Source organism: Trachypithecus francoisi, unplaced genomic scaffold (assembly GCF_009764315.1).
Source record: "Trachypithecus francoisi isolate TF-2019V2 unplaced genomic scaffold, Tfra_2.0 Lachesis_group20, whole genome shotgun sequence".
Taxonomy (NCBI): domain Eukaryota; kingdom Metazoa; phylum Chordata; class Mammalia; order Primates; family Cercopithecidae; genus Trachypithecus; species Trachypithecus francoisi.
Window position 1 is genome coordinate 14,413,799 of NW_022681466.1, and position 24,945 is coordinate 14,438,743.

General features: G+C 54.2%; 1 protein-coding gene and 1 long non-coding RNA gene across 3 annotated transcripts in view; one reads left to right on the top strand and one right to left on the bottom strand.

Annotated features, from left to right (window-relative positions):
* The window catches only part of TBCD (tubulin folding cofactor D), a 186,260-nt gene that overhangs the window by 150,397 nt on the left and 10,918 nt on the right, over nucleotides 1–24,945 (top strand). For both annotated transcript variants that reach the window (XM_033181724.1, XM_033181725.1), the window contains exons 20-33: nucleotides 1,364–1,481; nucleotides 3,275–3,335; nucleotides 4,762–4,784; nucleotides 5,458–5,489; nucleotides 14,308–14,370; nucleotides 15,251–15,327; nucleotides 17,321–17,402; nucleotides 18,864–18,982; nucleotides 19,785–19,876; nucleotides 20,569–20,706; nucleotides 21,353–21,436; nucleotides 22,787–22,945; nucleotides 23,074–23,212; nucleotides 24,192–24,313. In XM_033181724.1, the coding sequence (XP_033037615.1) occupies nucleotides 1,364–1,481; nucleotides 3,275–3,335; nucleotides 4,762–4,784; nucleotides 5,458–5,489; nucleotides 14,308–14,370; nucleotides 15,251–15,327; nucleotides 17,321–17,402; nucleotides 18,864–18,982; nucleotides 19,785–19,876; nucleotides 20,569–20,706; nucleotides 21,353–21,436; nucleotides 22,787–22,945; nucleotides 23,074–23,212; nucleotides 24,192–24,313 (1,309 nt within the window). The remainder of the gene's footprint in view (nucleotides 1–1,363; nucleotides 1,482–3,274; nucleotides 3,336–4,761; nucleotides 4,785–5,457; nucleotides 5,490–14,307; nucleotides 14,371–15,250; nucleotides 15,328–17,320; nucleotides 17,403–18,863; nucleotides 18,983–19,784; nucleotides 19,877–20,568; nucleotides 20,707–21,352; nucleotides 21,437–22,786; nucleotides 22,946–23,073; nucleotides 23,213–24,191; nucleotides 24,314–24,945) is intronic.
* Nucleotides 11,170–17,325, bottom strand: LOC117066404. Its single transcript, XR_004430325.1, has 2 exons — nucleotides 17,196–17,325; nucleotides 11,170–17,152 (listed from the first exon to the last, which is right to left on the bottom strand). It is a non-coding gene; the product is annotated as an uncharacterized LOC117066404 (long non-coding RNA).

Here is a 24,945-nt window from a genome sequence, read left to right on the forward strand (position 1 = left end):
AGAAGCATCTGAGGAACTAGCTGTGGACTTGGTCGGCGGACAGGCTGTGAGGACGGATGCGGTGAGTGGGTCCGCCTGCATGGCAGGGAGCCACTGGACTATGTTACGTACACCAGAGCCCGTGTTGTCCCGCCAGGCGCCTGACAGACAGTGCTGCTTCCCTGGTCTCTAGTTGGCTTGCACCTGCCACACGTGACCCGCCACACGCGACCCCACCACACGTGACGTGCTACATGCGACCCACCACATGTGACCTGCCACACAGGAATGCACTTTGGAATTGGGCAGGGTGTATAGAAAGAAAGGGCCTGAATGGGAGACGCAAAGTCTGCCCAGGACTAAAATCACCTTGGAATGGCTCAGCTAAGCCTGCACTTCTTACACTTCATCAGTGAAGAGAGAAATCCCATTTGTTCTGTCTCGTTCTTTCTAGTTGGAATAAATAATCATCTGACTTAAATGTAGGGAAGAATACCACGTTTCTCAACATGACCCTCACTCCCCTGACATTTATTACAGGGGCTCCACTGGAGGCCGGATTGTGGCTGCTCGGTGGAGTTACTGATGTGGCGCCTGTGGTTCACATCCTGCGGGGCCTTGTTCATTCCTAAGGGATCTTTCAGCTTCATGATCTGTGAACAAGGCATCCATGTCACGGGTTTAGTGTGGTGCTGCCCTACTCCAATGCATAATTAACCCTTGCTGACACTGAGGGGCTCAGCTTGGTCCTCTGTCTGGTTGAAGAGCACAGACACCCAGGATGGGATTGTGACCTTTTGTAGGTTTCTCTGATTCTCGAAAAACCAATCACCTCCAGCCGCCACATCTTAACCTCTCTGATTCTCAGCCCATTGCAAACCTGGCAGCACTTGGGAAGGCTAATAAGGCTCAGGGAGCTTGGTTTCCGTATGCAGGTGTGGCAGAGCCTCCTCCCTCTGCGGCCACGAGGGTTCTGAGGAGTCTGTGCTTTCTGAGCAAACTCAGAGTAGAGGCACCGCCCCTAGGGCAGCCCTGCCTCTGTCCTGCTCCGCCCCCTCCACCACCCAGGCAGCCAGGCAGAGCCCCTGCCAGGACCAGAGGCCACCCTACACCGACAGGGAAGGCCTGGGGAGTGTGTCCTCCTCTTCTATGCTCCCTCTCCTGTCTGAGTTACCCACCCCGTCTGGGGCACTTGGGAGCACGCAGCTGCCTCTGTCCTGTCACCCTTGGTGTCTCGGAGGCCATCTGCGTCACCACAGGTGCCATCCTGGGCACTGGGGTGATGACCCTGAGGGACACCACTGTTGGCATGTGTGTGTGGTCGTCCCACAAGCTGTCTGTGTGTGCACGCTGTCACCTGCCCTCTCGGCCCTGTCTCTTGCAGTCTTCCCGAGGCTGCTGTCCATGACGCTGAGTCCAGATCTACACACGAGGCATGGGTCGATTCTTGCTTGCGCGGAGGTTGCTTACGCCTTGTACAAACTTGCAGCCCAAGAGAACAGGTAGGAAGAGCGGGTCTCGAGGAGACACAGGGCTCCGTTCCTGATCCCCTTGCCATATAATTATAGTGCTTTCCAGTTCGGGGCTATCTCATCCCTTCTAATTTTTGTTTATTTGCACCAGTGGCACAGTTGTTAGGCCCCAGGTTGTACTGACGGAGTGTGTAAGTGGCCCTCTCTCCTGACAGTCGTGCCGGGGTGGACCACCCACCTCTCTTCAGCGGGGTGCGTCACCCAGATGGGTCGGGTGTCTCCCCCCAGTCACTCTGCCCCTGCTGCCTCCTTGTGCACCTCCTGGTCTCAGAGGTGACGAGTGAGGTCATAACAGCAAAGGTCCTTTTTCCGAGATGGCATCGAGCGACTTGCATGTTCAGTGTCCTTTCTTCATCACGTTTGATAGTTTAAAATGCCAGAGAACATGCACTTTTCTTTTGAATTTTTCAGTTGGCTATGTTTGTACAAATAATAATAAAGCATGAAAAATACGGGGTCACTGGGAAGTTGTGTGCAGGAGGCTGTAAGGCATTGACTGTCTTACGTTTCTTCCCAGTTGACTCTTCCTCAAAAGTAAAAACTCCCAGACTTACCATAGTGATGGTAACCTGGTTCTCGGACTCCAGTTTGAGAAACGATTTTAAGTTATGCCCTGTGCATTGAGAGAGTTCCTGGCAACGGATTGAGAGCAGGGTATGGGCCCACCTCCCGCCCCAGCCTAAGGGAGCTCTGGTCAGTCCTGAGCTCAGATGCACAGTGCGACTCCTTCAGGGTCGCTCGCTCGTGTGGGTGTGGCCAATGCCCATGCAAGACCTGGCCTTTATGGCGCTGCTCTGTGGTGGTGGAAGAAGGTGCATGGAGTGGGGTCTGGGGAGAACCAGGCAGGAGCTCCCAGGGTCCTCCAGTTGGGTCCCACAGAGCCTGTGTCATTCCCCCAGCAGTGAGATGTGACCTCACCTGTGAGGTGTCTGTCAGGGAAGCACGTTTGAGCCTCAGTGCCCAGGCCAGCCTGGGGTCTGGCTATGTGGGCACCTCCACCTGGCACAAAACAAAATTCCAGACCCCCAGGAGGAAAGCAGGTGACCGGAGTAAAGCACACGGTTTGTGCAGATTGAGCTAGCAAGGGGGCCTCATCAGGCAGGGCTTGGTGGGAACCCTGCTGGCATTCAGGCCCCCAGATGCCAGCCCAGGGCCGATCTCGCCAGGGGCCTTCCCTCGGATGGCAGCGGACATGAGCTCTCGTCTCAGCCTCACCTGGACGTGTCTGTTTTCCAAGGTGGTCACATTGGCAGGGGTCACAGCTTTAAGGGGATGTCCCAACATCCTCTTCCTTTGACCAGGCACTGCTTCATCTAAAGTCATAAATGGGCCGGGCGCAGTGGCTCACGCCTGTTGTAATTCCAGCTCTTTAGGAGGTGGAGGTGGGGGGATTGTTTGGGCCCAGGAGTTTGAGACCAGTCTGGGCAGCATAGTGAGACCCCATCTCTAAAATGAAATAAATACAATAAAATAAACAAAACAATGCAATACAGAACAATATAATAGCACAGAATAAAAAAATAATCAGAGATATGCCCTGCAGAGGTCTCTGGGACCCACCGGGACCTGAACAAGATGAGACTTTGCTGAGCCCATGCTCCTCCGAGTGTACCCGGGGTTAGGGTCTTGGGGGGTGTGACCTCAGCCCCTCCGAGTGTACCTGGGGTTAGGGTCTTGGGGGGTGTGACTTCAGCCCCTCCGAGTGTACCCGGGGTTGGGGTCTTGGGGAGTGTGGCCTCAACTCACTGTTTGACCTTCTACAGGCCCGTCACAGACCATCTGGACGAGCAGGCAGTGCAGGGCCTGAAGCAGATTCACCAGCAGGTTTGTGTGCAGCCTCTGGGTGTTCCCCTGGGGAGGCATCACAGGGCCTCCCACCCTTCCCAGGCAGGGTCTGCAGTCCTGGTGGCCACTGTGCTCCATCAGTCCTGGGCTCAGTGGGGGAACCTGGGTGTGATCGCTCTGGGAACAGGCTCTACGCTGGTGTCATGCTTGTGAACAGCCACCTTGGGGGGTTGCCCTGGGAGAAAAGACTCCCAGGAAATGAGTGCAGACTTTCTGTGCACGTAGCCAACATGTCCTCGGTCTCTGAGGAAGGCTTATGAAGCCAGTGCAGTCAGTGAAGGTTTCAGCTGCAGCTGGAGTGCGGTTTCCCTCTGGGGCGCCCGGCTGCGGTCCCAGGATGGAGCGCGCAGCCAACTGTGGGTGGGGATATTGGGCCCCGTGCTCTCGTGGAGTTGGGCACACAGAACAAGCACAGAAGCCTCTAGTTTCCAGCCGTGCACCTGCAACTGGGGTCTGGCGTCTCCTGAAAGTAAACCAGAATTGTGTGTGTGCATTTCTCTGGGGAGGAGACATGTTCATCTTTCTGGGCTTTTAGAGATTCTCAAAGGCTTCTGTGACCCAGAGGTAGAGTATAAACTATGGATCTTGGTGTTACAGGAGAATATAAAAATCATTCACAAGGGATTACATGGTTTACTGTCTGTTGTTCCAGATAGCTTTATGTTCTTTAAGATTCATCTCGTGGATTCTTATCCTATTTTTGCCAGTAACTTGCTTTATGATTTTGGCAAAGCCACTCTGCTTACATTTTTCACTTTTAAGGTGGTGTCTGGCCTCTCCCCTGACTGAGACAAGCATGGCTGCAGAGTGCAGACGGGGAGGTGGCCCCGGGCAGCAGCCATGAATGTGGCCTCCCCACTGAGGCTGAGCCATGGCTCCCTTTTCCTGTAAAATATAGGCAGTAATAGAGCCGACCTCCTTGAGTTTTTGTGAGAATTAAATAATATATTTTAAAGAGTTTAGGAGAATATTTGGCACAGTGTGAGCATTCAGTAAATTTTAGTAGTAGTGCTCATCACAATGTGGCTTTTTAGCTCTTTTAAAGAAAAAGAAACATCAGCATCCTGTTGGGCACAATTACTTTCCTGCCGGAGGGCTGCCTGGGTGGGTTCTGTCGGTCCCTGGGACCAGAACGCAGGTGGCTCCAGCTCCCTGCTCTGGCCACCCTCTCCTCCTTCGCTCCGTGCCTCAGTTTCCCCTTCAAGGGAGTGCTGGGCCTGTCTGGAGGTTAAATGAGGCCATCTGCGTCGGTAGGTGGTCCTCCGTCCCCAGCCCTAGGCGGCTCTCCTGGCGGGCATGGCGTCTTCTGCCGTTTTCTCTTTGTTCTTATTTTTGACAATTGTTAATGTATATGTATTATTTTAAAATTTAAATTATTAAGTAACTTTCAGTTTTTTATTTTCAGCTCTATGATCGTCAGTTATACAGGTGAGCTTTACAAAACCAAAGTTCTTATATCTGTGTCCTAATGAAGAACTGTGCTGTCAGGAGCAGGCGGGACGGATGTGTTCGCTCCCCTCGCTGCCTGTGTGTGTTTGGGTTGAGCGAGTGTCACCGGCTGGCTGTTGGAGGTGGGTGAGGGTCTGGCCTGGACCCGGCCCACTGTCAGAAGTGTGTGAGGGTCTGACCTGGTTGTGTGTGTGTTGAGCGGGGGTCACCCGGCCCGCTGTTGGAGGGCAGGCATCCCAGACGGGCAGAGCAGCCCGGAGCCCCGCCTGGCTTCGCTTGTGGTAGAACTGCAGCACGCTGCTTCTCTAGGCTGGATGGGGCTCTTTCTGGCATCTGAGATTGCTTTTATAAAGTAAGAGCTGAGCGCTGCTTGGAGTTACCTCTGTGATGGGATACCCGTCGGGAAAAATTAAAATTAATGTCCAGGAAAAATTAAAAATTAGCATGACCCAGCTAGGATGGGAGGCCTCCGGAAGATGGCTGTACCACGTTTTTTCCTTTTTTCATGAAAGGTCGCTCATGCTCAGTAACACATTCAACTAGTTCTCATTTTAGTGCTTTTTGGAGCCCGAGGTTACACTGGCAAGCATCTTTCATGGTGTTTTGTACGTCAGGAGGTTCTTCTAATTCTGATGTTTTCATTCCTTTTCAGGGGTCTGGGAGGAGAGCTCATGAGACAAGCAGGTAGGTCTGAAGGCTGAAGGCTGCAGCCCTTTGCTGCAGCCATCGATGAGGGAGGCATGTTCCTGGCGTGCAGGGCGGCTCATTGGCCTTCCAGGGTGCAGGGCTGGGTGTGTTTCTTCTGTGGAGGCGGCAGCTGTGGTGTGCCTGGTGTGCCCAGTGGTGCCTACAAGAGAGAGACTGAGAGATTGAGATTGAGAGAGAGAACGAGAGGAAGTGTGAGCTGGGAGGGGTTGCACCCAGGAGCCGCTGGTTCTGGAAATTTCTCAGGAAGCAGAGGCAGCTGTGGCAGTGGGGCCAGTGCTCGCCTGTGGACCCAGTGGACATTGAAGATCCCTCCAAGCATGGCCCCAAGGTGGACAGAGCAGCCCCGGGCCTGCCCTGGTGGACTCAGCAGTGCAGGGACCCAGAGCTGTTTTGGGCAAGCACAGGAAGCTCAGGCGATGGGCAAGAGGAAAGCTGAGCAGAGGCGAAGCTCCTTACACGCCCGAGTCCAGGTGAACGTCTGCACCTGATTCCCAAGCTTCTGATACCCACCGGGGGTTAGCACAGTCGGGCAACGCCTCATTTCTCTTTGCTGATTCTTTCTGGTGTGTGAGGAGGGAAGTGTAGAACACACTTTAGACAGTTCCACAAAGTATTAAAGTGAAAGCCTGATTGCATTTCCCTAGACATTCCTGATGGCAGCAGCCAACCCCAAGGATCCAGGGAGCCGGATCCCCCCGACAGCTCCCAGGGCCCTGCCGTTGCGGATGGCCCAGCCCACGCCACCCTTAGCCCCCTGCTGTGAAACTGTGAGTGTGAGTGTGGAGGCACAGCTGGTGAGGAAGCTTAGAAAAATTGCTGTTGTGTGCAGACTTTTGCTGAGGTCTGTGTGGTCCGAGCAGAGGACAGCGGGCTGGGGTTTGGGGAGCCCACGGCCGGATGTCAGGGCTATACCCGCCTCTTGTGCTTTCTGTCCACACCTCCCAGCCCTGACCTGATGGGGACCTGCCCAAGGTCTGCAGCCATCTACCTCCAGCCAGGCCAGCGGGGCTTCTGTACTGAGAGCAGCCAGCTTGCGTTTCTGCTGGTGTCAGCTCAGTGTTCTCGTGGGTTTGATGGATGTCACGGGAAAGTCAATCCTGGAAACGTGAGCCAGTTTCTGTCAGCTGATGTCGGAGGCGTGGGACTGCCGGTTCTGCGAGTGGTCCCTGTTGGCTAAGACCGGCGTGTCATGTTTTGCATGTAGACGTGGTCACTGTCCCTCAGATGCCTCCAGAGCATGTGGTGCAGGGCTGTCACCTTTCCGACGTACCCATGGGTGCCCGGAGTTGCCTCCTTAGTGGGGTCGAAACCATCCCCCACGTATCGTGGACAGCTGGTGACCTGTAAAAAGCCATTTCTGGATCTAGGAGCTTGGCTTGGGATGGGATGGGGTGGGGTGCTGGGTGCTGTCAGGGGTTCACTGTCCCCCAGTTCCCACCCACGACACGGGTCATGACCTGGAGATGGCAGTTGGAGGCAGTCCTCCGACCGTCACACGGCCTTCACATGCTCCTCGTGTGCTGCGGGGTCTGCTTTTAGGGTCGCCCTTGGTGTTTGAGCAGTAAGTCTGCACAGGAGCCCCTGCCCACCATGAAAGGGGGGGAGTTAAAGGCATTCCGAATCCCTTTGGCCGGCGACGGAGTTAAAGGCGTTCTGAGTCCCCATGGCCAGTGGTGACAGAGTTGAAGGCGTTCCTAGTCCCCGTGGCCCCGATGCAGTTGAAGGCATTCCCAGTCCCCGTGGCCAGCGGAGTCAGAGTTAAAGGTGTTCTGAGTTCCTGTGGCCAGCGGCGACAGAGTTGAACGTATTCCGAGAGCCCGTGGCTGGTGACGCCTTCCTGGCTGCATTTCCTTTACCCTCCTGCTCTGTGAAGCGGGGCCCATCAGGGAGGTGCTGCTCTGTAATCTGCTCTTCTTCTTGAATGTGTGGTTAGGGCAGCTGCGTTGATGGCCCCCAGGCTCCAGAGTGACCGCCGCTTAGGGCTTCTGCTGGGTGTTGGCCGCTGTTGGCCGCAGGGCGCCGTTGCCTGTGCATTGCTGCCACCTACCCACGATGGGCAGAATTGTCGCGAGCTCAGAAGGAAACCACGGAAAAACCGCAGGTCCTGGAGCCTCCGGGTGGTCGTCGCCGGCAGCTTTCCACGCCACATGCCTGCCCTGGCCGTGAGGCTGCATGCACAGGAGTGCTGCATTTGCACTTAGCTGGGAGAGGAGGGAGTGTTGTGGGTTCTAGTTGGGCTTTTCGATGATGGTATTTGGAAAGACTTGATACAAAGTAGCCACTCTGTTCTGTCCCTTCCTCACCCACCACACCCACTGCTCCCTGCTGGCAGGCCTTGCAGGCTGCCCAAGTAACCGAGTCACCGTGGAACGTAAACACTGATGTGCTTTCTCCGGGTTTTTAAAAGGCGCCCTTACCACCGTTTTGGTGTTTGCCGTCTTCACGCCATCCGGGTTCTCGGTGCTCTAAAGGGTGGTGGTGGGCTATGGTCAGTTGTTGGGGGTGCTGGGTGCAGGGTGGTTTCTGTCTACCTCTCTCCATCCCCAACTCCAGCTTTCCCCCCGTGCCCTCTGCTCTGGGACACGTGTTGCTGTTGGGGTGCATCCCTCAGGGTTCACTGCGGGGCATGGATTGCTCAGGGGCATCGTGGAGGAGGGCGTCTTTGTGGGAGGCATCCCTGCTCTGGGCCCCCTGCCAACCTCCAGCTGTGTCTGCACCATGAGTGTGTTTGCTGGAGTCCGTGTTTGCACTCCCTTACACCGCTGAGTGCAAACTCGGCATTCCTGCCAATGTGGCCTCGCACCGTGGTGGGCGTGTCCCCTGGAAGGCTGCCCATGCCTTCCCTGGGGGCCCCTTTGCTGCCTGTACTCCCCAGCTGTGGCCACAGCTCCCTGCAGCTGGCCCTCCTTGTGCGGCTTCTTCCCCTCCAGGGCCTTTGCTGGCCCCAAGAGACTCTGTGGCCTGCAGGCTCTGAAGCCAGCTGTGTCCCTGGTGACCCTGACTGAGCCTTGGTGTCAGCTCAGGGTTTTTTCTCCTCCTCGTTCAGTTTTACACTTCATAGGAAATTTTCCCTTTCAGCTTTCAAATAGGCATAGTTCAGAAAGTGAAATCGTTCTGCATAGCGTCTGTGGTCTCGGCCCCGCATCTCCCAGTCCCACATTTTTATTTTTCCAAAAGCAACCCTTTCAGTTTTTTAGCTGTCTGTTTTCCTTGCTTCTGTATTTCTGCATTCTATGTGTACACAGCTGTTTCCTGATATCCTTAGTTTCAGATGTGTTCTTTCAAGTGAGACAAGACTCCAAGCTTTTGTCGGGGTGAGAGATCCGTGGGTTCATGGGCTGCATGTGGGAGACGGGGAGGGGCTGCTGGTCACTTTCTCACCCAGGCCAGATGATGGTGCCCTTGCACCCGAGGACGCTGGCACGTCGGTGACATGCCACCCGCAGGAGCGCCCAGTGCACCCCGGCCACAGGTACCCCGGAGGTGTTGAACCACAGATTTCTTCAGATGTTTTTTGCACATTTTGTGGGAAAAGTGGCTCAACCCTTGGGAGATGTCCGAGTCCCATTTGTTCCCATATCAAAGACATGTCGTACAGGTTGGCCTTTGTCATGAATATTCACATGAGAGGGGTTGAGCATCCTGGGTGTCCTCAGCGCGGCCCGAACTGAGCTGCTTCCCCTGGTGTCTCCTCATCTCCATCTTAGACTCAGTGGCTCTTGCATTTCATGCTTTAGGATCAAAGGAAAGAAACAGGAGCTCTGTTTAGTAAAGCGGAGGTGAAGAAGGGGTCCATCAGTCAGGGTGGGCTGCGTTTTGCTCTTGAAACAATCCCCAAGTTTCAGTGTCTTAAAACCACAGGTGTTTTTTTATCCTGCTCACATGTGGATCACTGAGGGTGGGGGCCGGGAGGAAGAGGGTCATCTGGCTCTCACAGCCTTGCACCAGAGGCATCAGGAGAACCAGGAAAAGTTCTCTCCTCTCATGCCGAAGACAGGAGGGAAACCAGAGGCATCGGTGAGCCGCAAGTTGGCCACGGGTGTGTGGAGGATCGTGACCTAGCAAGCTGGGATACGCTGTTAATGGACTTCTTGCTGTGGGGGTGAGGGCTCCGTCGCAGATGTCCTGAACACACCTGCCACCTCCCTGTCCCCTCAGCAGAGGCATCACCGGTGCTGTCGTGCCTTTCGCTTTGACTTCTGTCTTAAATCACACAGGATGTTATGTTGTTTTACGTAGTAGGAGTTCATTCGAACTTACATGTGTAGGCACCCTGTTCTCTTGTTCCATGGGAATTCACTGGGATTTACCCACACAGACACCTGCTGCTTCTCCTTGTTCTGTCCTGCATTTCTCACCTTCTAAGAAGACCATTTTCACTTTGCCTGGAGAACACTCGAGTGTTTTCCGTAGTATGTGTGCTGGTGGCACCCACTTATTTGTTTATCCCAAAATGGCTTTTTTCCACTTTTTTTTTTGAGACAGAGTTTTTCATTCACTCTTTGTTGCCCAGGCTGCAGTGCAGTGGTGCGATCTCGGCTCACTGCAACTTCCATCTCCCAGGTTCAAGCAATTCTCCTCCCTCAGCTTCCCAAGTAGCTGGGACTACAGGCCCGCACCACCACACCCGGCTAATTTTTGTATTTTTAGTAGAGACGGGGTTTCACCATGTTAGCCAGGCTGGTCTCAAACTCCTGACCTCAGGTGATCCACCCGTCTTGGCCTCCCAAAGAGCTTTTTTTTTTTTTTTTTTCTTTTTTCACTTTGATTCTTAAAGGTTATTGTTGCTAAGAATGAAACTTGACTTTGCTTTTCTTCATTCGCTTGTGTTTTGGCACTTTAATGATAATAGTCTCTTGTCTTCTGGAGAGGTTAGCCGCCAGTCTACTTGTTACTTTATTGGAGACAATCTTTTAAGTTTCCCTGGCTTTTTTTGAGATTTTATCTTTATTTGGTTTTCAGCACTTTTACCGTGATATTCCTAGAACAAGTTCCCTTTGTGTTTATCTGACTTGGGGCTCCATGGTTCATATTTGTTTCATAATCTGTATTTTCTGTCGATGTTTTGTTCACTTTACAAAAATTCCTACCCATGATCTCTTTGAATATTGTTCACTGGCCTCTCCTCTCCTTTTAGGACTCATTACCCACTTCTCATCTGGATCTCACCGCACTTAATTCTTTACGCCTCTTACCTCTCTCCTCTGGTTTTGTCTGATTCAGTCTGGACATTTTTTTCCTCTTCTTTTTTTTTCTTTTTTTGAGTTGGAGTCTCGCTCTGTCACCCAGGCTGGCGTGCAGTGGCACAATCTCAGCTCACTGCAACCTCCACCTCCCGGGATTAAGCGATTCTCCTGCCTCAGCCTCCCGAGTAACTGGGACTACAGGCATATGCCACCACACCCAGCTAATTTTTGTATTTTTTGTAGAAATGCGGTTTCACCACATTGGCCAGGTTGGGCTCGATCTCTTGACCTTGTGATCCACTCACCTTGGCCTCTCAAAGTGCTGGGATTACAGGAACATTTTCTTTGACTTAAATTTCATTGTCACAAATTCTTTCAGGTGTGCCATATCTGCCATTAAACGCATCCTTGAATTCTTTTTTATTTTTCAGAACTTCTATTAATTTTTTATAGTTTGCATATTCTTAGTTTTCATTTTTTTCACGTCCTGGAACATATTAAGCATGATTTAAAATCTTTGTTTAGTGTCATCACCTGGAGCCTCTGTGGCTGTTTCTGAAGGATGGTGTATCATACACGAAAAGCATCTCCCCCAAGCCACAGGAACAAAACATTACAGAAATGCTTTGAGGCCTGGAATGTTCTCTCCCAGAGAGACTTGACGTTTGCTCTTGACGGGAGGTGGATGCTTGCTGTCGGGGTCACCTCTGTCGGATTTCAGGATGTGAAAGCGGTCAGTGCTGGGCTGGCCCACGTTTTACACCTATTTCTAGGTGTGGTCCTCCGGGTTCAGAACTGTGGTGAGGGCTTTACCGGTTCTCCCTTGGTCGTCCTGGAGTCCCGTCTTCCCGCTAGCTGGGGACGCTCCTGGATGCACTGTTGAGGGGTTCTGGTTTTTGTGGCGCCCCCTGGAGTCAGCCGTGAGCCAGGGAGAGTTGGCCCCCGCCGCGCCGTCCCTGCGCCATCCCCGTCAGGTCCTCGTGAGCTCTCTGGTGACTGCAGGCACTTCCTGTGTGTTTTCATTTTGTCTAGCTTTTAAAAATGTCTTAGTGGAGGGTTGGTCTGCATTATCCAGTCTGTTTTTTAAAAAATTCTTCATTTTGAAATAATTACAGACTTACAGGAAGTTACGAGATTAGTAATAGAGCCTAGCTGTGCTTCCCACGCTTCCCCTGCGGTGACTCCGGGTTCGGCCGCACAGTGTTGGAGCCAGGACCGTGTGTTGAGGCCCTGCCTCTTAACTGGACTACAGGCCTTTGCGGTTTTGCGGCTTCATGTGTGTGTGGAGTGGGCATGTGTGTCCAGTTTTGTGCAGATTGATGCCCTCTGTAGCTTTCTGTAACTAACTCCATACTCAATCAGAAACCTGCACCCTTCCCACAGAGACAGCCCCTGCCCTTTGCTTTCTCACCCCCCTGCCGCCCTTCTAGAATATGCCATGATCGACTCATATGGTCGTGGCATTTTGAGGTGGGCATTTTCTGTGAGCGTGGTGCCCTGAGACCCCATCGAGCTGTCCATGTGTTCACAGTTTGTGCCTTCCTAGCCCACGGTTGGGTTTTACCAGAGTGCGTTCAACCAGCACTCAGTAAAGTACACCAGGATTATTTCTGTCTGTTGCTGTTGTGAACAAGGTTGCCAGGTGTGAGATGTTGTGTGTACAAACCTTTTCATTTCTACTGCTGAGTCCTGTGTGCCGTTTCGTGAGAGGCTGACGCGCTGCTTCATTACACCGCTGAGCCCCGGCCAGAATTGTTTAACTTGATTATAAAATACATTTAAAGTTCACATGTAGGGTGCATCTCCAAGAAAATTATTTTAAAGACTAGTTAGGACTTTGGTTTCCCAGTCTTTAAAACACAGGAGAGCAGTACTCTGTTGAGAGCTGAAAGGATTCGCACTGTGACAGAGGCGTGTCTGGTTTTGGTGGAAAGGGGAGTGCCCTGAGTGAGTGATGGTGTTACAGGTGCCACGTGGAAGGAGGTAAAATCCTATCTAAAACTAAGCATGAGAGTAACTAAAAACTTAGCATACAAACTACAATCATCATAATCCTCAAAGACATTTTAGGAGACATTGTAGGACAATGTCAGTCTCTGAAGAAGACTTCTTAGTTTAGAAATTGTCAAATCTGCACAGAAGTAAAGGGAAATAGTTTACGGGGCCCAGAGTCTCGCCCAGCATCCCAGAGCACAGACCATTGTTTTGTTTTCCCAGCGCTTCCGTTCTCCTCCCTTCCCCCGAGTTTAAAGCAGACCCTGAATGTCAGGTCCCAGCAACCCCTGGCTGGGTTTTTCTAACTGGTGGTAAGAACTGGTTTTCTAGGTTTTTTTTGTTTGTTTGTTTCTTTTTGTTTCCCCCCTCTTGGGATGTAATCCCCAGTTAACAGATTTTGGAATAATAATTCCACAAGGAGATAATTTTGTTGGGCCTTATACTGAAGAATAGAACATGGATAGGTTGGTAGGGAAGACAGAGATTCAGAGTAAATGTCTGACTGCAGTCGAAAGGTAAACAGTTAATTAGTGTACAACAACTTGTAAAATTGCCCGTGACGAGGTGAAGGATCCAGTGGGAAATGGGGCAGAGCAGACGTGTGGGCATTTCGTGCAGGAGAGGAGCAGACCCACATGGCCGTGGATGGTGAGGGTGCCTGGCCTCACCTTGCAGGCAGGGAAGTACCAGGTTACTTCACATCGAGAGGACCATTTTCCCCTTTTCCAGTTGGCTGCGGTTGGCGCTGAAGAATCCTGGTGCTGAAAGACGCAGAGCAGGGTCTCTCGTGGAACAGGAGATATCCGGTCTGTTCAGTTTGCTGAGTGGCAATATCTGTGACGATGGGAAGTGTGTGCGCAGGGAGGACAGGCCAGGTGGACAGACGGCCTCCGCGTCGGTAGCATGGACAGGCCTCCTTGTTCACCGTGACAAAAAATGGAAGGAGAGTTTAGTCCCTCAGGAGAAACAGTAAATACCATGAAAAAGCGTGGAGACGTCTGTGAGTGGGTTCCGTTGTCAGGTAGAAACGGTGGGAGCCAGAGCGGTGTGCGGCCATGGGAGCTGCTGATTCTGTTCAGTTGTCTGTGTCTCGTGCGCCCCGGCCCCTTGGTGGCTGGTCAGGGTCACGTTTCTGGTCATGGAGAGAGTGAGTGACGAGCTATGTGGGGAAGTGACAGGCATGGCCTGCGGTCTGGAGCAGTGTGGGTGATGGCTGTCTGTCGCTTGGGTCCTGAGTGACAGGTCCCAGGAGCAGAAGCCTCTATGCTTCCTGTGCAGCCTGTCACAGGGACGTCTGCAGCTCCCTGACAGGCCCGCCCAGCTTCTGTGAAGTGCATGTGGGCCTGGCCGTGTGGCTGGGTCTGCAGCACTTTCTTCAGGCTGCTCAGCGGAGAAGGCGTCCTGGGCTTCCCATGGTGGTTCTGAAACGGTTCTGGGATGTTTCCAGCTCTGGCAGCAGGGGAGGGTGGGTGGGCGGGGGCAGGAGCTGGCCACACACAGCTCAGAATGCGGCCAGGGCAGGGTGCTGTGGCAGGAGCTTTTGGAGAAGTAACATTGTGTCTGTCCTTTTTTTGGAGAAGTAACATTGTGTCTGTCCTTTTTTTTTCCCCCAGTGTGCGTTTTAATAGAAAAGTTGTCACTTTCCAAAATGCCCTTTCAAGGTGACACCATAATTGGTAAGTGCTTTTGTTTTTAATAGCATTTACTTCCAGAATGACTTCAAATTACAAGGTAAAAATGAACCTGTTAGGATGGGGGCAATAAAGGATTATAGCTTAAAGGTTCACGATATTATTAATTGGATACGTTGCCTTGAAGTTGCTACAAGAATCTGCTTGAATAATGGGTACCTACCACCCTCTTCACCATACACAGGAGGGCCCTTCCCCGCCACCACCTCAGTGCCCCCATCTCCTTGCTGCCATGCCTGGTGCCTGGGACTCTGTGTCAGTTCTTCTCCCAGGCAGACAGTTGGGAGATGCAGCGACCCAGGCCCTCGTGGACCTGGAGAGTGCTGGCCGCTGGCATCACGGACCCTGCGGGCAGAGCGCCTGCAGCCCCCACACTGGGCCGCCAGAGCACAGTGAAGGGAGTCCCCAGGGCTGTCGTGTCCCGGGGCTGTCTCAGCAGCCTCAGGACTTTTTTTGGGGGGATTGAATAGCCTTCACATTTGTTGGTTTCGCAGGATGTAATTGAGTTAAAGATTGGGTTTATATTGGTGGGAGCCGGGGAGACCTTTTGAAGGAAAAGATTAGGGGTAACAAAAGAATGAAAGTTTCCCAAAATATGATGTGTAAAAGTTTACAGAGTGCTGGTGTTTCCCTCACTAAGAGCTTAACACAATTTAACAGCCGTGAGAGGGCCTTTCCCTTCAAATGGAAGGGGCCTTAGACTTACCACAACATGGACAATGTTCAATTTTGCTTTTCCACAGATTCATCTCAAAGGTTACTGTCGACTTTAAGATTAGTATTAATAGAAGCTATTTTTTGCTGTTGTTTTTGATTTCAACTCACCACTCTTGCCTGGGTATATGCTAACTTGTTTCTTTGACAGATGGTTGGCAGTGGCTGATAAATGACACTTTGAGATGTCTCCATCTCATCTCAAGTCACTCGCGACAGCAGATCAAGGTACAGTGAGTGAGCACGGTCGTTCCCGGCGCAGGGCTGTGGCGGTGTTTGTGTGTTAGTTACGGATGGTGTTTGTGTCAGCGATGGGGCCTCACAAGGCCGTTCCTGCGCTTGCCTGATAACTGACAACTGCGGGCGTTCGATTTGGAATCCTGGATGGTAAAGTCAACGTGGTTTATAACCAGAAAATCCAACACAGCCATCGGAATCCAAATGTTTAATTTTTTATTGTTTCTGACTGTATTAATTATAGTCACCTTGGAGACACTTTTTCTGCATTGATAGTCGCTGTGCTCCATTGAGTTCTGTGTCCTTAGGATCCGAGGTTTGAAAACTCCCTTTACAGTGCTCCTGTGCAGATGAGAAAACAGCACCCCAGGACGTCTGTCCACATACACTGACCTAGTCAAGTTGTGTGGGTGCCAGTGTGTGTGTGCCCGTCCCCAGCCACCTGCCCTCCCAAACTGGGGGATACGGGTGGACTTTGGACTCACAGAGCTGTAACACTGATCTCATTGCATAGAGATGGGCCTGGTGCAGAGGCGGGTGGATCACTCGAGGTCAGGAGTTCGAGGCCAGCCTGGCCAACATGGTGAAACCGCATCTCTACTAAAAATACAAAAATTAGCGGGGTGAGGTGGCGCGTGCCTGTAGTCCCAGCTACTCAAGAGGCTGAGGCAGGAGAATTGCTTGTACTTGGGAGGCGAAGGTTGCAGTGAGCCGAGATCGCGCCACTGCACTCCAGCCTGGGTGACAGAGCAAGACTGTCTCAAAAACAGAAAGAAAGAAAGAAACCATGGTTACCAACATTGACTAGGTTTTGATATTGAGGATGAAGAACGGAAGTACATTAAGGTGTCTTGTAATTCTCTGACTTCCTCCATGCTTAGCATTTCTTTTTCCTTAGCGTCTTCAATTTCCTTAATTTTTTTTTCCTTAAGTAACTTGAACTTTCTGTAGGATCCAAGCACAGTTCTATTAATTGAATTTTAATGCATCATGATCAGTGCCTCAGAATTTTCTTTCAAAAGTCCATGATTAATTCACGCCTGCCATGATGCTGGTATACTTTGCCCCTGGGATTGGCACAGATGGTGACTCGTGGAATGCAGCCCTCTGTGGAAGACGCACCTCCTCTGCTCACGCCCTGCCCGCCCGCCCCCAGTGCCTCTCCAAGGCTGCTCTGTGGGCCTCGGCTCCTGGGCTTTGGGGGAGCAGTGGATAGAACATGTGGGTTCAGTGTTTGCCACTTGCTGGCTGTGTGGTCATGAAAGGCTCCTCCATAAGTGGCAGAGGTGGGGGTTCGAGGAGACTGGCACTGAGCCCCACACACAGTGGGACTGGTGACTCTCCGCACGCTCCTGCTCTGTAGCAATTGCCATCCCTCCCACCATGGCTCCTGGTGGCCTTGGGATGGGTTCCCGAGGGTCTCCTGCTGTCCGGCCCCAACTCCCGTTCCCAGTGCCCGCCCCGGAGCCCTGTGTCTCTAATTGAGGCTGATGTGGGTTGGCCTGGAGGCCCTGCCCCATTACTCTAGGTGTACAATGTATGCCTTTCCTTCATAACTGTTTCTGGGAAAGAAAAAAATGCTCCATTTTATTACTGTTCCATATTAGAAGACAGGCAGTGTGGAAAGAACAATCAGGTTGTCCGTTCAGTTTCTTAGTTGTAGTAAAGTGATGCGTGTATCTGACAGATGCTGGTGAGCAGCCGTGCTGGAAAGGAGCAGCATGACTTAGGGGTTCTCTTGGTTTGGTTCTAAAGTCATCACTGTGCCTGAACCTCAGGGTGACCTGCTGTGTCCCTGGTCTCGGGCTGCTCTGACCTCAGGGTGACCCACCGTGTCCCTGGTCAGGTCCTTCTCTGACGTCAGGGTGACCTACCGTGTCCCTGGCTGGGGGCTTCTCTGACCTCAGGGTGACCTGCTGTGTCCCTGGCCGGGGGCTTCTCCGAGCAGAGCTGCTGTGTGTTCACCGTGCTGCCTTTGTTTTAGGATGCAGCAGTCTCAGCCCTGGCCACTCTCTGCAGTGAATATTACATGAAGGAGCCAGGGGAGGCAGATCCCGCAATTCAGGGTGAGTGGGGACCCTTTCCTTGAAGGCTCCAGGGGCTTCCAGCAGGAAGCTGCTCGGGGAGTGTCTGGGCCCGGAGGAGGCCTCAGCTGTGCAGGGGAGCAGAGCCACCACCATCACGGCTGGAGCGGGACTGTTCGGGTCTCAGGTTCCCTCTGAGGGACCTCTGGGCAGGTCCCACAGCCGCCAAGGGTGTTGCATCACCCTGAGCAAGTGGCTCTGCAGGGGGGGCCTCTGTTGACGGCACCCTGGCAGCTGGTCCTGGAGCACAGTGTTCCTCACACTTTCAGTTGTGTTTTCTTACATTATATTTATTTATTTTATTTTTTGAGACAGTCTGGCTCCGTCACCCCGGCTGGAGTGGCGTGGCATGATTCGGCTCACTGCAGTCCCCGCCTCCCGGGTTCAAGCAATTCTCCTGCCTCAGCCTCCCGAGTAGCTGGGATTACAGGTGCCCACCACCACGCCCGGCTAATTTTTTGTATTTTTAGTAGAGACAGGGGTTTCTTCATGTTGGTAAGGCTGGAATCGAACTCCTGACCTCAGGTGATCCACCCGCTTCAGCCTCCCAAAGTTCTGGGATTACAGGCGTGAGCCTCTGTGCCTGGCCAGTGTTTTTAGAATTTTTGTGCACACCGTGACATTTTTGTGGTGTGTGTTCTTCACTTGTTAATATATTTTGCTGTTTTTTCCTTCTTTGTGAAAGTAGCATAAGGCTGGCTTTACTCTCTGTCCCGTGCGTGGCCGCCCTGCCGCCTCACTGTACGTCCTGCACCCCCTGTCCTGTGCGTGGCCGCCCTGCCGCGTCACTGTACGTCCTGCACCCCCTGTCCTGTGCGTGGCTGCCTCACTGTACATCCTACGCCCCCTGTCCTGTGCGTGGCGGCCTCACTGTACATCCTGCGCCCCCTGTCCTGTGCGTGGCCGCCTCACTGTACGTCCTGCACCCCCATGCTGAAGTTCAGGCTCATTTCTTGCACATCATGTATCTGTTTGAAGGATCTGCTTCCTGAATCATACTTTTTATTTTTAAAGTGTCACGTGCACATATGTTGGTCCACAGTGTTCCTCTGTGTCATATGATAGAACATGCATTATTAATCACATCAAAAGTGTGTGAATCATCACTTAAAATTATTATAAGTATATAAAAATCATGCATTAGCTTGGCATGGTGGCACACGCCTGTAATCCCAGCTACTTGGGAGGCTGAGTGTGAGTTTGAGGCTGCAGTGAGCTAAGATTGCACCACTGTACTCCAGCCTGGGTGACAGAATGAGACTGTCTCAAAAAAAAAAAATTCTCTTTTTGATTCCTATTTTGAGGTAGGCCACTTTGGAAATGTGTCTGCTTTGGGAACCTTTGTTTGCTGTGGCTTTGCTCCTGTTTTGGGGCACACGTGGGGCGTGACTGTACACAATGGGCAGCAGAGGGCCTCTCTTCACACTCGTTACTTCCTTTCAGAGAAGCTGATCACACAGTACCTGGCCGAGCTTCGGAGCCCTGAGGAAATGACTCGCTGTGGTTTCTCGTTGGCCTTGGGCGCCCTTCCAGGCTTCCTTCTGAAAGGCCGGCTCCAGCAGGTGAGACTGGCTTCGCACAGCGGACAGGGCCTGGGACGAGGGTGTAGGAGCCTTGTGTGTTGGGGCACGAGGTGGGCCCAGCCATTAGTAAACCCACTCAGTGCTTGTAGCTGGGAGGGGATTCCTGGAAATTGGCACCTGTGGCCAGGAGAAAGGGGGCAGAGGGCACCCAAGGTCTGTGGCCCCTCAGGGCTGTGGCGAACCCTTTCCTGTCAGAGGACAGACTTTGAAAAGCTGAATTCTGGGAGGGAGGAGAAGGTGTTGTTTGTAGAAGCAGCTGCTGAGAGTGAGGAGAACAGAGTTGCCTTTGTGCGTTTGTGGAGCCGGGTCCTGTTTTGGCTGCTGCCGCGCATCCAGGCGGGGGCAGAGGCGGCTCCACGTCCTCCCACAGGTCAGCCCCACGCTGGCCTCGGCAACCTGCTCTCTCACGCAGTTGAAACACAGATAACTGTGAACCAGGATCCCTTGGAGACATGACAGATGAGGCTGTTGAGACCCAGCCGCTTCCTTTGTCCCATACCCCAGGTCTCAGCATAGGACAAAAGGGGACCTCAGGTAGGGTGTGACCAGACCCCCAGTGACGCCCTGGGGTGGGGGCTGACTGTGGAGAGGCTGGAGGTGACCTCTCCCTGGGTGCCCTTCCTGGGCTCCACCAGGGGCCATGGGTGGCCCCTCAAGGAAGGTGGTGCCAGGAGCTGCCTGCCACGTGGTGCGGGGACTGTGGCTCCGGGCCGACATCACCACCTCCCTAGAGTGCACTTCGTTATAGCTTGTGGTTCTGTGATTCTTTATTGCTTTCCAGGTTCTCGCAGGTTTAAGAGCAGTTACCCACACTTCTCCCGGGGACGTAAATTTCCCTGAGTCGAGGAGAGATGGCTTGAAGGCCATTGCTAGGTGAGTCCCAGCAGTTCCCCCCTAAAGTTGTAAGTCTCTGAAAGGCCAAGAAATGAACGCTAAGGGGGATGTTTTTGCTCAGAGGCAGGATTTATGATTCTTCACTTCCTGGGTTTCCTGTCTTCCAGAGGATCGCCAGCCCCAGGTCCTGGAGGCTCGTTCAGTCTCTTGCTGTCATAGTCATAGTGAATGTTAAACATCTTTAGCAACACTGGGCCCCTTTGAGAATTGGGGAATGTGTCCTGGCCCAAGGTTGGCAAAGAGGAGGTGACCCTGCCAGCCAGTGTTTGGAATGATCTCCACCCTCGTTGACAGACACGCACCTGGGGCCATGCCATATGCCCTCTCCTCCCTGCAGGCACACAAGAGGAGCAGCCCCGTGGGGGTCATGCACGCCCCTTCTTTCCTGTGCCAGCATCCGTCCCCTTTCCGTCAGGGTGGGAAGTGGGAGGCACCAGCCGTAGGGGGTGTCCCCGTCCACCTTTCCACAAGAGACGGCAGAGCGTGACCTTGGGGAAGCACGTCCCACATTCCGTACGTGTGGAAGGAGCTCTGGATTTCTGATGTACCCTAGGGTGCTGGACTGTTCTGAGTGAGTCTTCTCAGGATCAGGAACACACATCAGACTTCTGTGGTGTGGAAGGCAAGGCTCACGGACATTTGTCTGTTAGCTCAGACGTTTTAAATTTTAGGATTTGCCAGACTGTTGGTGTGAAAGCAGGAGCCCCAGACGAAGCTGTGTGCAGCGAGAACGTTTCCCAGATTTACTCTGCGCTGCTGGGCTGCATGAACGACTACACCAGGGACAGCAGAGGGGACGTGGGCGGCTGGTACGTGTGCAGCAGAGGGGACGTGGGCTTCTGGTACGTGCGCAGCAGAGGGGACGTGGGTGCCTGGTGCGTGTGCAGCAGATGGGGGAGCACTTCCTCTGAGAAGCCCATCTGTTCCATGGAAACTCGGAGGCCCCGGGCTTTTCTGCAGGGAGAAATCTTTGTAGAGTGCCGTATTTTGCGTTTTCAAGGCTCTTGGGAAGATGACCTGTTCTCTGCTCCCGGGTGAGCCTGCATGGCGGGGCTTTGCAGGTGCTTGTCCAGCCTGTCCTCAGGTGTTGGGCCTGCGTCATCCTCATTGACTGGGTGTGAGGGAGGACGCGTCTTCAGTGAAAGGCTGCTTACATTGGGTTTTGCCAACATTTCTCGCTGAAGTGGGATAGATAATCCCCGAAACTCCTGTGTGTGCAGGATGCCTCGGGGCCCTGGTGTGTGCGGCTGTGGGTCTCCCTTCCCTGCACACGTTCCTGTAGTGCACAGGGAACCTCTGAAACTCCTGTGACTTTTCTCCCTGCCAGCGTGCCTGGGCTCTGTGTGGGGTTAGTCACTGGTGTTGAATTCACACAGCCTGCCAGCGTGGTTGGTAGAACCAGGGTTGGGAAGTCCCTCTCAAGCTGGGTGTCTCTGCCTCTCCTTGTCCCATCAGGGTCCGCAAGGCCGCCATGACCGGTCTGATGGATCTGACACTTCTGCTGGCTCGGAGCCAGCCTGAGCTGATCGAGGCCCACATGTGAGTGTCACGTCACAGCTCTTCTGCATCCTAGAGGGCATCCCCAAGCTTGGGGAGGCTGGTGGGGCGGGCAGTCCTGGTGCTCAGTGGCATTTGCATTGCTGGGCACACATCTGCCTCCCAGAGAGCCTCTCTGGTCCGTGACCTCAGGTTTATACAGGCCCCTCCTCCTGCCCCTGTAGCCGTGGCTTGAGCTGGGGCCCCTCCTCCTCTGCCCAGTGCCCGCAGGACAAGGCTCTGCTCCCCAGCCTGGGCCTCCCCAGTGCTCTGGCCAGTTTGATGACAACCAGCTTCTCAGGTTAGGGCCGGGCTGGAGGTGGGGACTTCTCAGCTTAGGACCCTGAACCTAGGGGTCTGCTCCTGCCAGGACCAGCTGAGCCATCACTCAGTTCCCTGCACCTGAGGCTGCCATTGGGGCCTGCCATTGCTGTGGGTCTCTGTCAGGGGTAGTAGGTTGTGGGGACCTCCAGGCCCTGCACTTGCTGTCGGTCTCTCTGTCAGGGGCACTGAGTCATGGGGGTCCCAGGCCCTGCCCTTGTGGGTCTCTGTCGGGGGCACTCGGTTGTGGGGATTCCGGAGCCTGATTTCCTTCGTTCTCACCTCTTTCTCCTTCCTTCCCCCATCTCTTCGCCAGCCCCGGCTTCTCTGTCCCCATCCCCGGCCTCTCTGTCCCCCACACTCTTCTCCACCCGCTTCTGTAATCATATTTGTTGTCCCTGCTTCAACCCTAAGAACTGATTGGCGTGTGTGTCACATGTACGTAGCATGTGTTTGCTGTGCACGTGTAGGGTTGGGCTCCTGGGATGTGAAGGTAACGGGGTGTGGTCCTTCCAAGCCAGTGTCCTGGTGTCAGCTGCTAACTCAGCCGCCAAGTCCCGAGGAGCCCGTGTGTCCTCTTGGTGCTTGAGGTGGACTCATGGCTCAGACCGCCTGCGCTTGGTTTACTGCCCGTGCTTGGTTTACCGCCGCCTCGGTTTACTGCCCACGCTCGGTTTACCACCCGTGCTCGGTTTACCACCTGCCCTCGGTTTACCACCCGCGCTCGGTTTACCGCCCGCCTCGGTTTACCGCCCGCCTCGGTTTACCGCCCGCCCTTGGTTTACCGCCCGCCCTTGGTTTACCGCCCGCCTCGGTTTACCACCCGCCTCGGTTTACCTCCTGCTCTTGGTTTACCGACCCCGCTCGGTTTACCGTCCGCCTCGGTTTACTGCCTGCGCTTGGTTTACCGCCCACCTCGGTTTACTGCCTGCGCTTGGTTTACCGCCCGCCTTGGTTTACTGCCCGCCTCGGTTTACTGCCTGCGCTCGGTTTACCACCCGCCTCGGTTTACCTCCTGCTCTTGGTTTGCAGCTGTGAGCGCATCATGTGCTGTGTGGCCCAGCAGGCCAGTGAGAAGATCGACCGTTTCCGTGCTCACGCCATCAGCGTGTTCCTGACGCTCCTGCACTTTGACAGCCCTCCCATCCCCCACGTGCCCCACCGAGGAGAACTGGAAAAGCTGTTTCCCAGGTACCGTCGGGGCGTACGCCCCCCGCGTGGGCTCCCAGGAACTATTGGGGTGTAGGCCGCCCACACTGGCCCCGCAGCCGGGGCAAGATCATGGGCCGCCTGGCCTCGTCCCACTCACTCTCTTGCAGGTCCGACGTGGCCTCCGTGAATTGGAATGCACCTTCCCAGGCCTTCTCACGCATCACCCAGCTCCTCGGGCTGCCCACCTACCGCTACCCCGTCCTGCTGGGGCTCGTCGTGTCCCTGGGCGGCTTGACGGAGTCGACGGTGAGGAGGCATCGGGCTGGCAGGGGTGGGAGGTGGTGGCTCCAGGGGCACTTGGTGTTTCCTTGCTTCTTGGGAGTGTGTGTGGAGCTGGGCCTTTTCTTCCAGTGCTTTCTGTCTCTCTCTCTGGCATATTTGGTTAGGGGATTAGGGGCCCAGCGGCTTCCTCATGACCCAGGAGGCTTAGGGCCTGTGGGATGGTCGAGTCTGATGAAGGTGGAACAGCACGTTGAGTGGGGGTCAGCAGCAGACTTTGAAGTGGGCCGGCTCCGCGCTCTTCCCGCGGCCGCAGCCATGGAGCCCCAAGCGTCCCCTCGGGGTTCAGCCCTCCAGGACCTGTGTCTGATGCCTGCATGTGGATACCTGGGCTCCGCCCTCTACTTCCAGGGCTCCAGGCGCGCAGCTTCCCATGTCTGTGGGGAGGGTCTCCAGAGCCTCAGTCGTGGCTAAGCTGGGGAACTGGAACTGCATCTTGTCACTCGTGGCCCCTGTACCTTGGGTCATGACCTGCTTCGTGTGGCAACCCTGTGATAGCCGCTGCATCCTAGAAAACACGTACCAGGACATGAGGTGCCCTCTGCACCATGCGGACACGTGCAGGGAGACTCAGGCCGTGCGAGCCGGGCCCCGAGACATTCTTCTGCACACAGGGGAGTTGCAGGGATTATCAAATCCCGCTTCAGTGGGAAACGTGAGCGAAACCCAACATGAGTGGGTGCAGGCTTTCGTCACGTGCGCCCTCCACGTCCTAAGTGAGGCCTCAGGCTGTGCTGCCGCTGCCGAGAGCTGTGTGTCTGCTTTGGGTGTTTGCACCGTGGGTGCCTCTGCTGGCGTCCACACCAGCCACTGTGGGCCAGACCTTCACATCTCCGCGGCTCGGAGCAGTTCTCCGCTTTAGCAGATGCGTGACCAGCTGCAGCCAAGCCTGAGGGGTGGTGGGCTGGGGGGTCCCACTCCCTTCTGAGGTGTCTGTGTGTTGCAGGTCCGGCACTCCACCCAGAGCCTCTTCGAGTACATGAAGGGCATTCAGAGGGACCCGCAGGCCCTGGGCAGCTTCAGCGGGACCCTTCTTCAGATCTGGGAGGACAACCTTCTGAATGACAGGTGAGTGGTATCTCTGGCGGCCTCAGGGCTGTGAGTGGTGCTGGTGCCTCACCACGTTCCCTAGATCTTAGGGGTCTTGCAGGGTCTGTCTGGGGTCTGAAGGGAGAAGCGAGACACATGCTTTACCCGTTGGTGGCTCAGCGAGGAGGATGTGCCTGCAGCACATGGTTCTCTGGGCGGTCAAGCCTCAGCCCCTGCACCTTCTCTTCCAGCCTGCACGTTAGGCAGGGAAATGACCGTTTTGTGTACACTGGATGTAAAGGTAATATGAGTAGAAGGTGGTCCCTGCGTCTAGGAAGGCGTTGTGGCGAGCTCCTCCAGCTCGGTGCTCCCGGGGACGCGCTTGTGGACACAGCCACCCAGCGAGTGAGAGCGTTGCGTTCCTGAGGATGGAATGTCAAGTGAGAAACGTGGCTGCTTTCTGGAGGTTTCTGCCTTTACTTGGAGGCAGAGTATAGACCCTGTGGGCCTTGACCTCAGAATTGGGGACATCCTCTGGAAGGGCTGTTCCCAGCGTGTGTGAGGACGAGGACATGGGCCTGGTGTCCCCTCGGGCGGGGCCTCGGCCGCCTCTCCCGTGAGAGCACAGATGTCGCTCTCAGCAAACAGGAACTCGGCCCAGCCATGTTTTC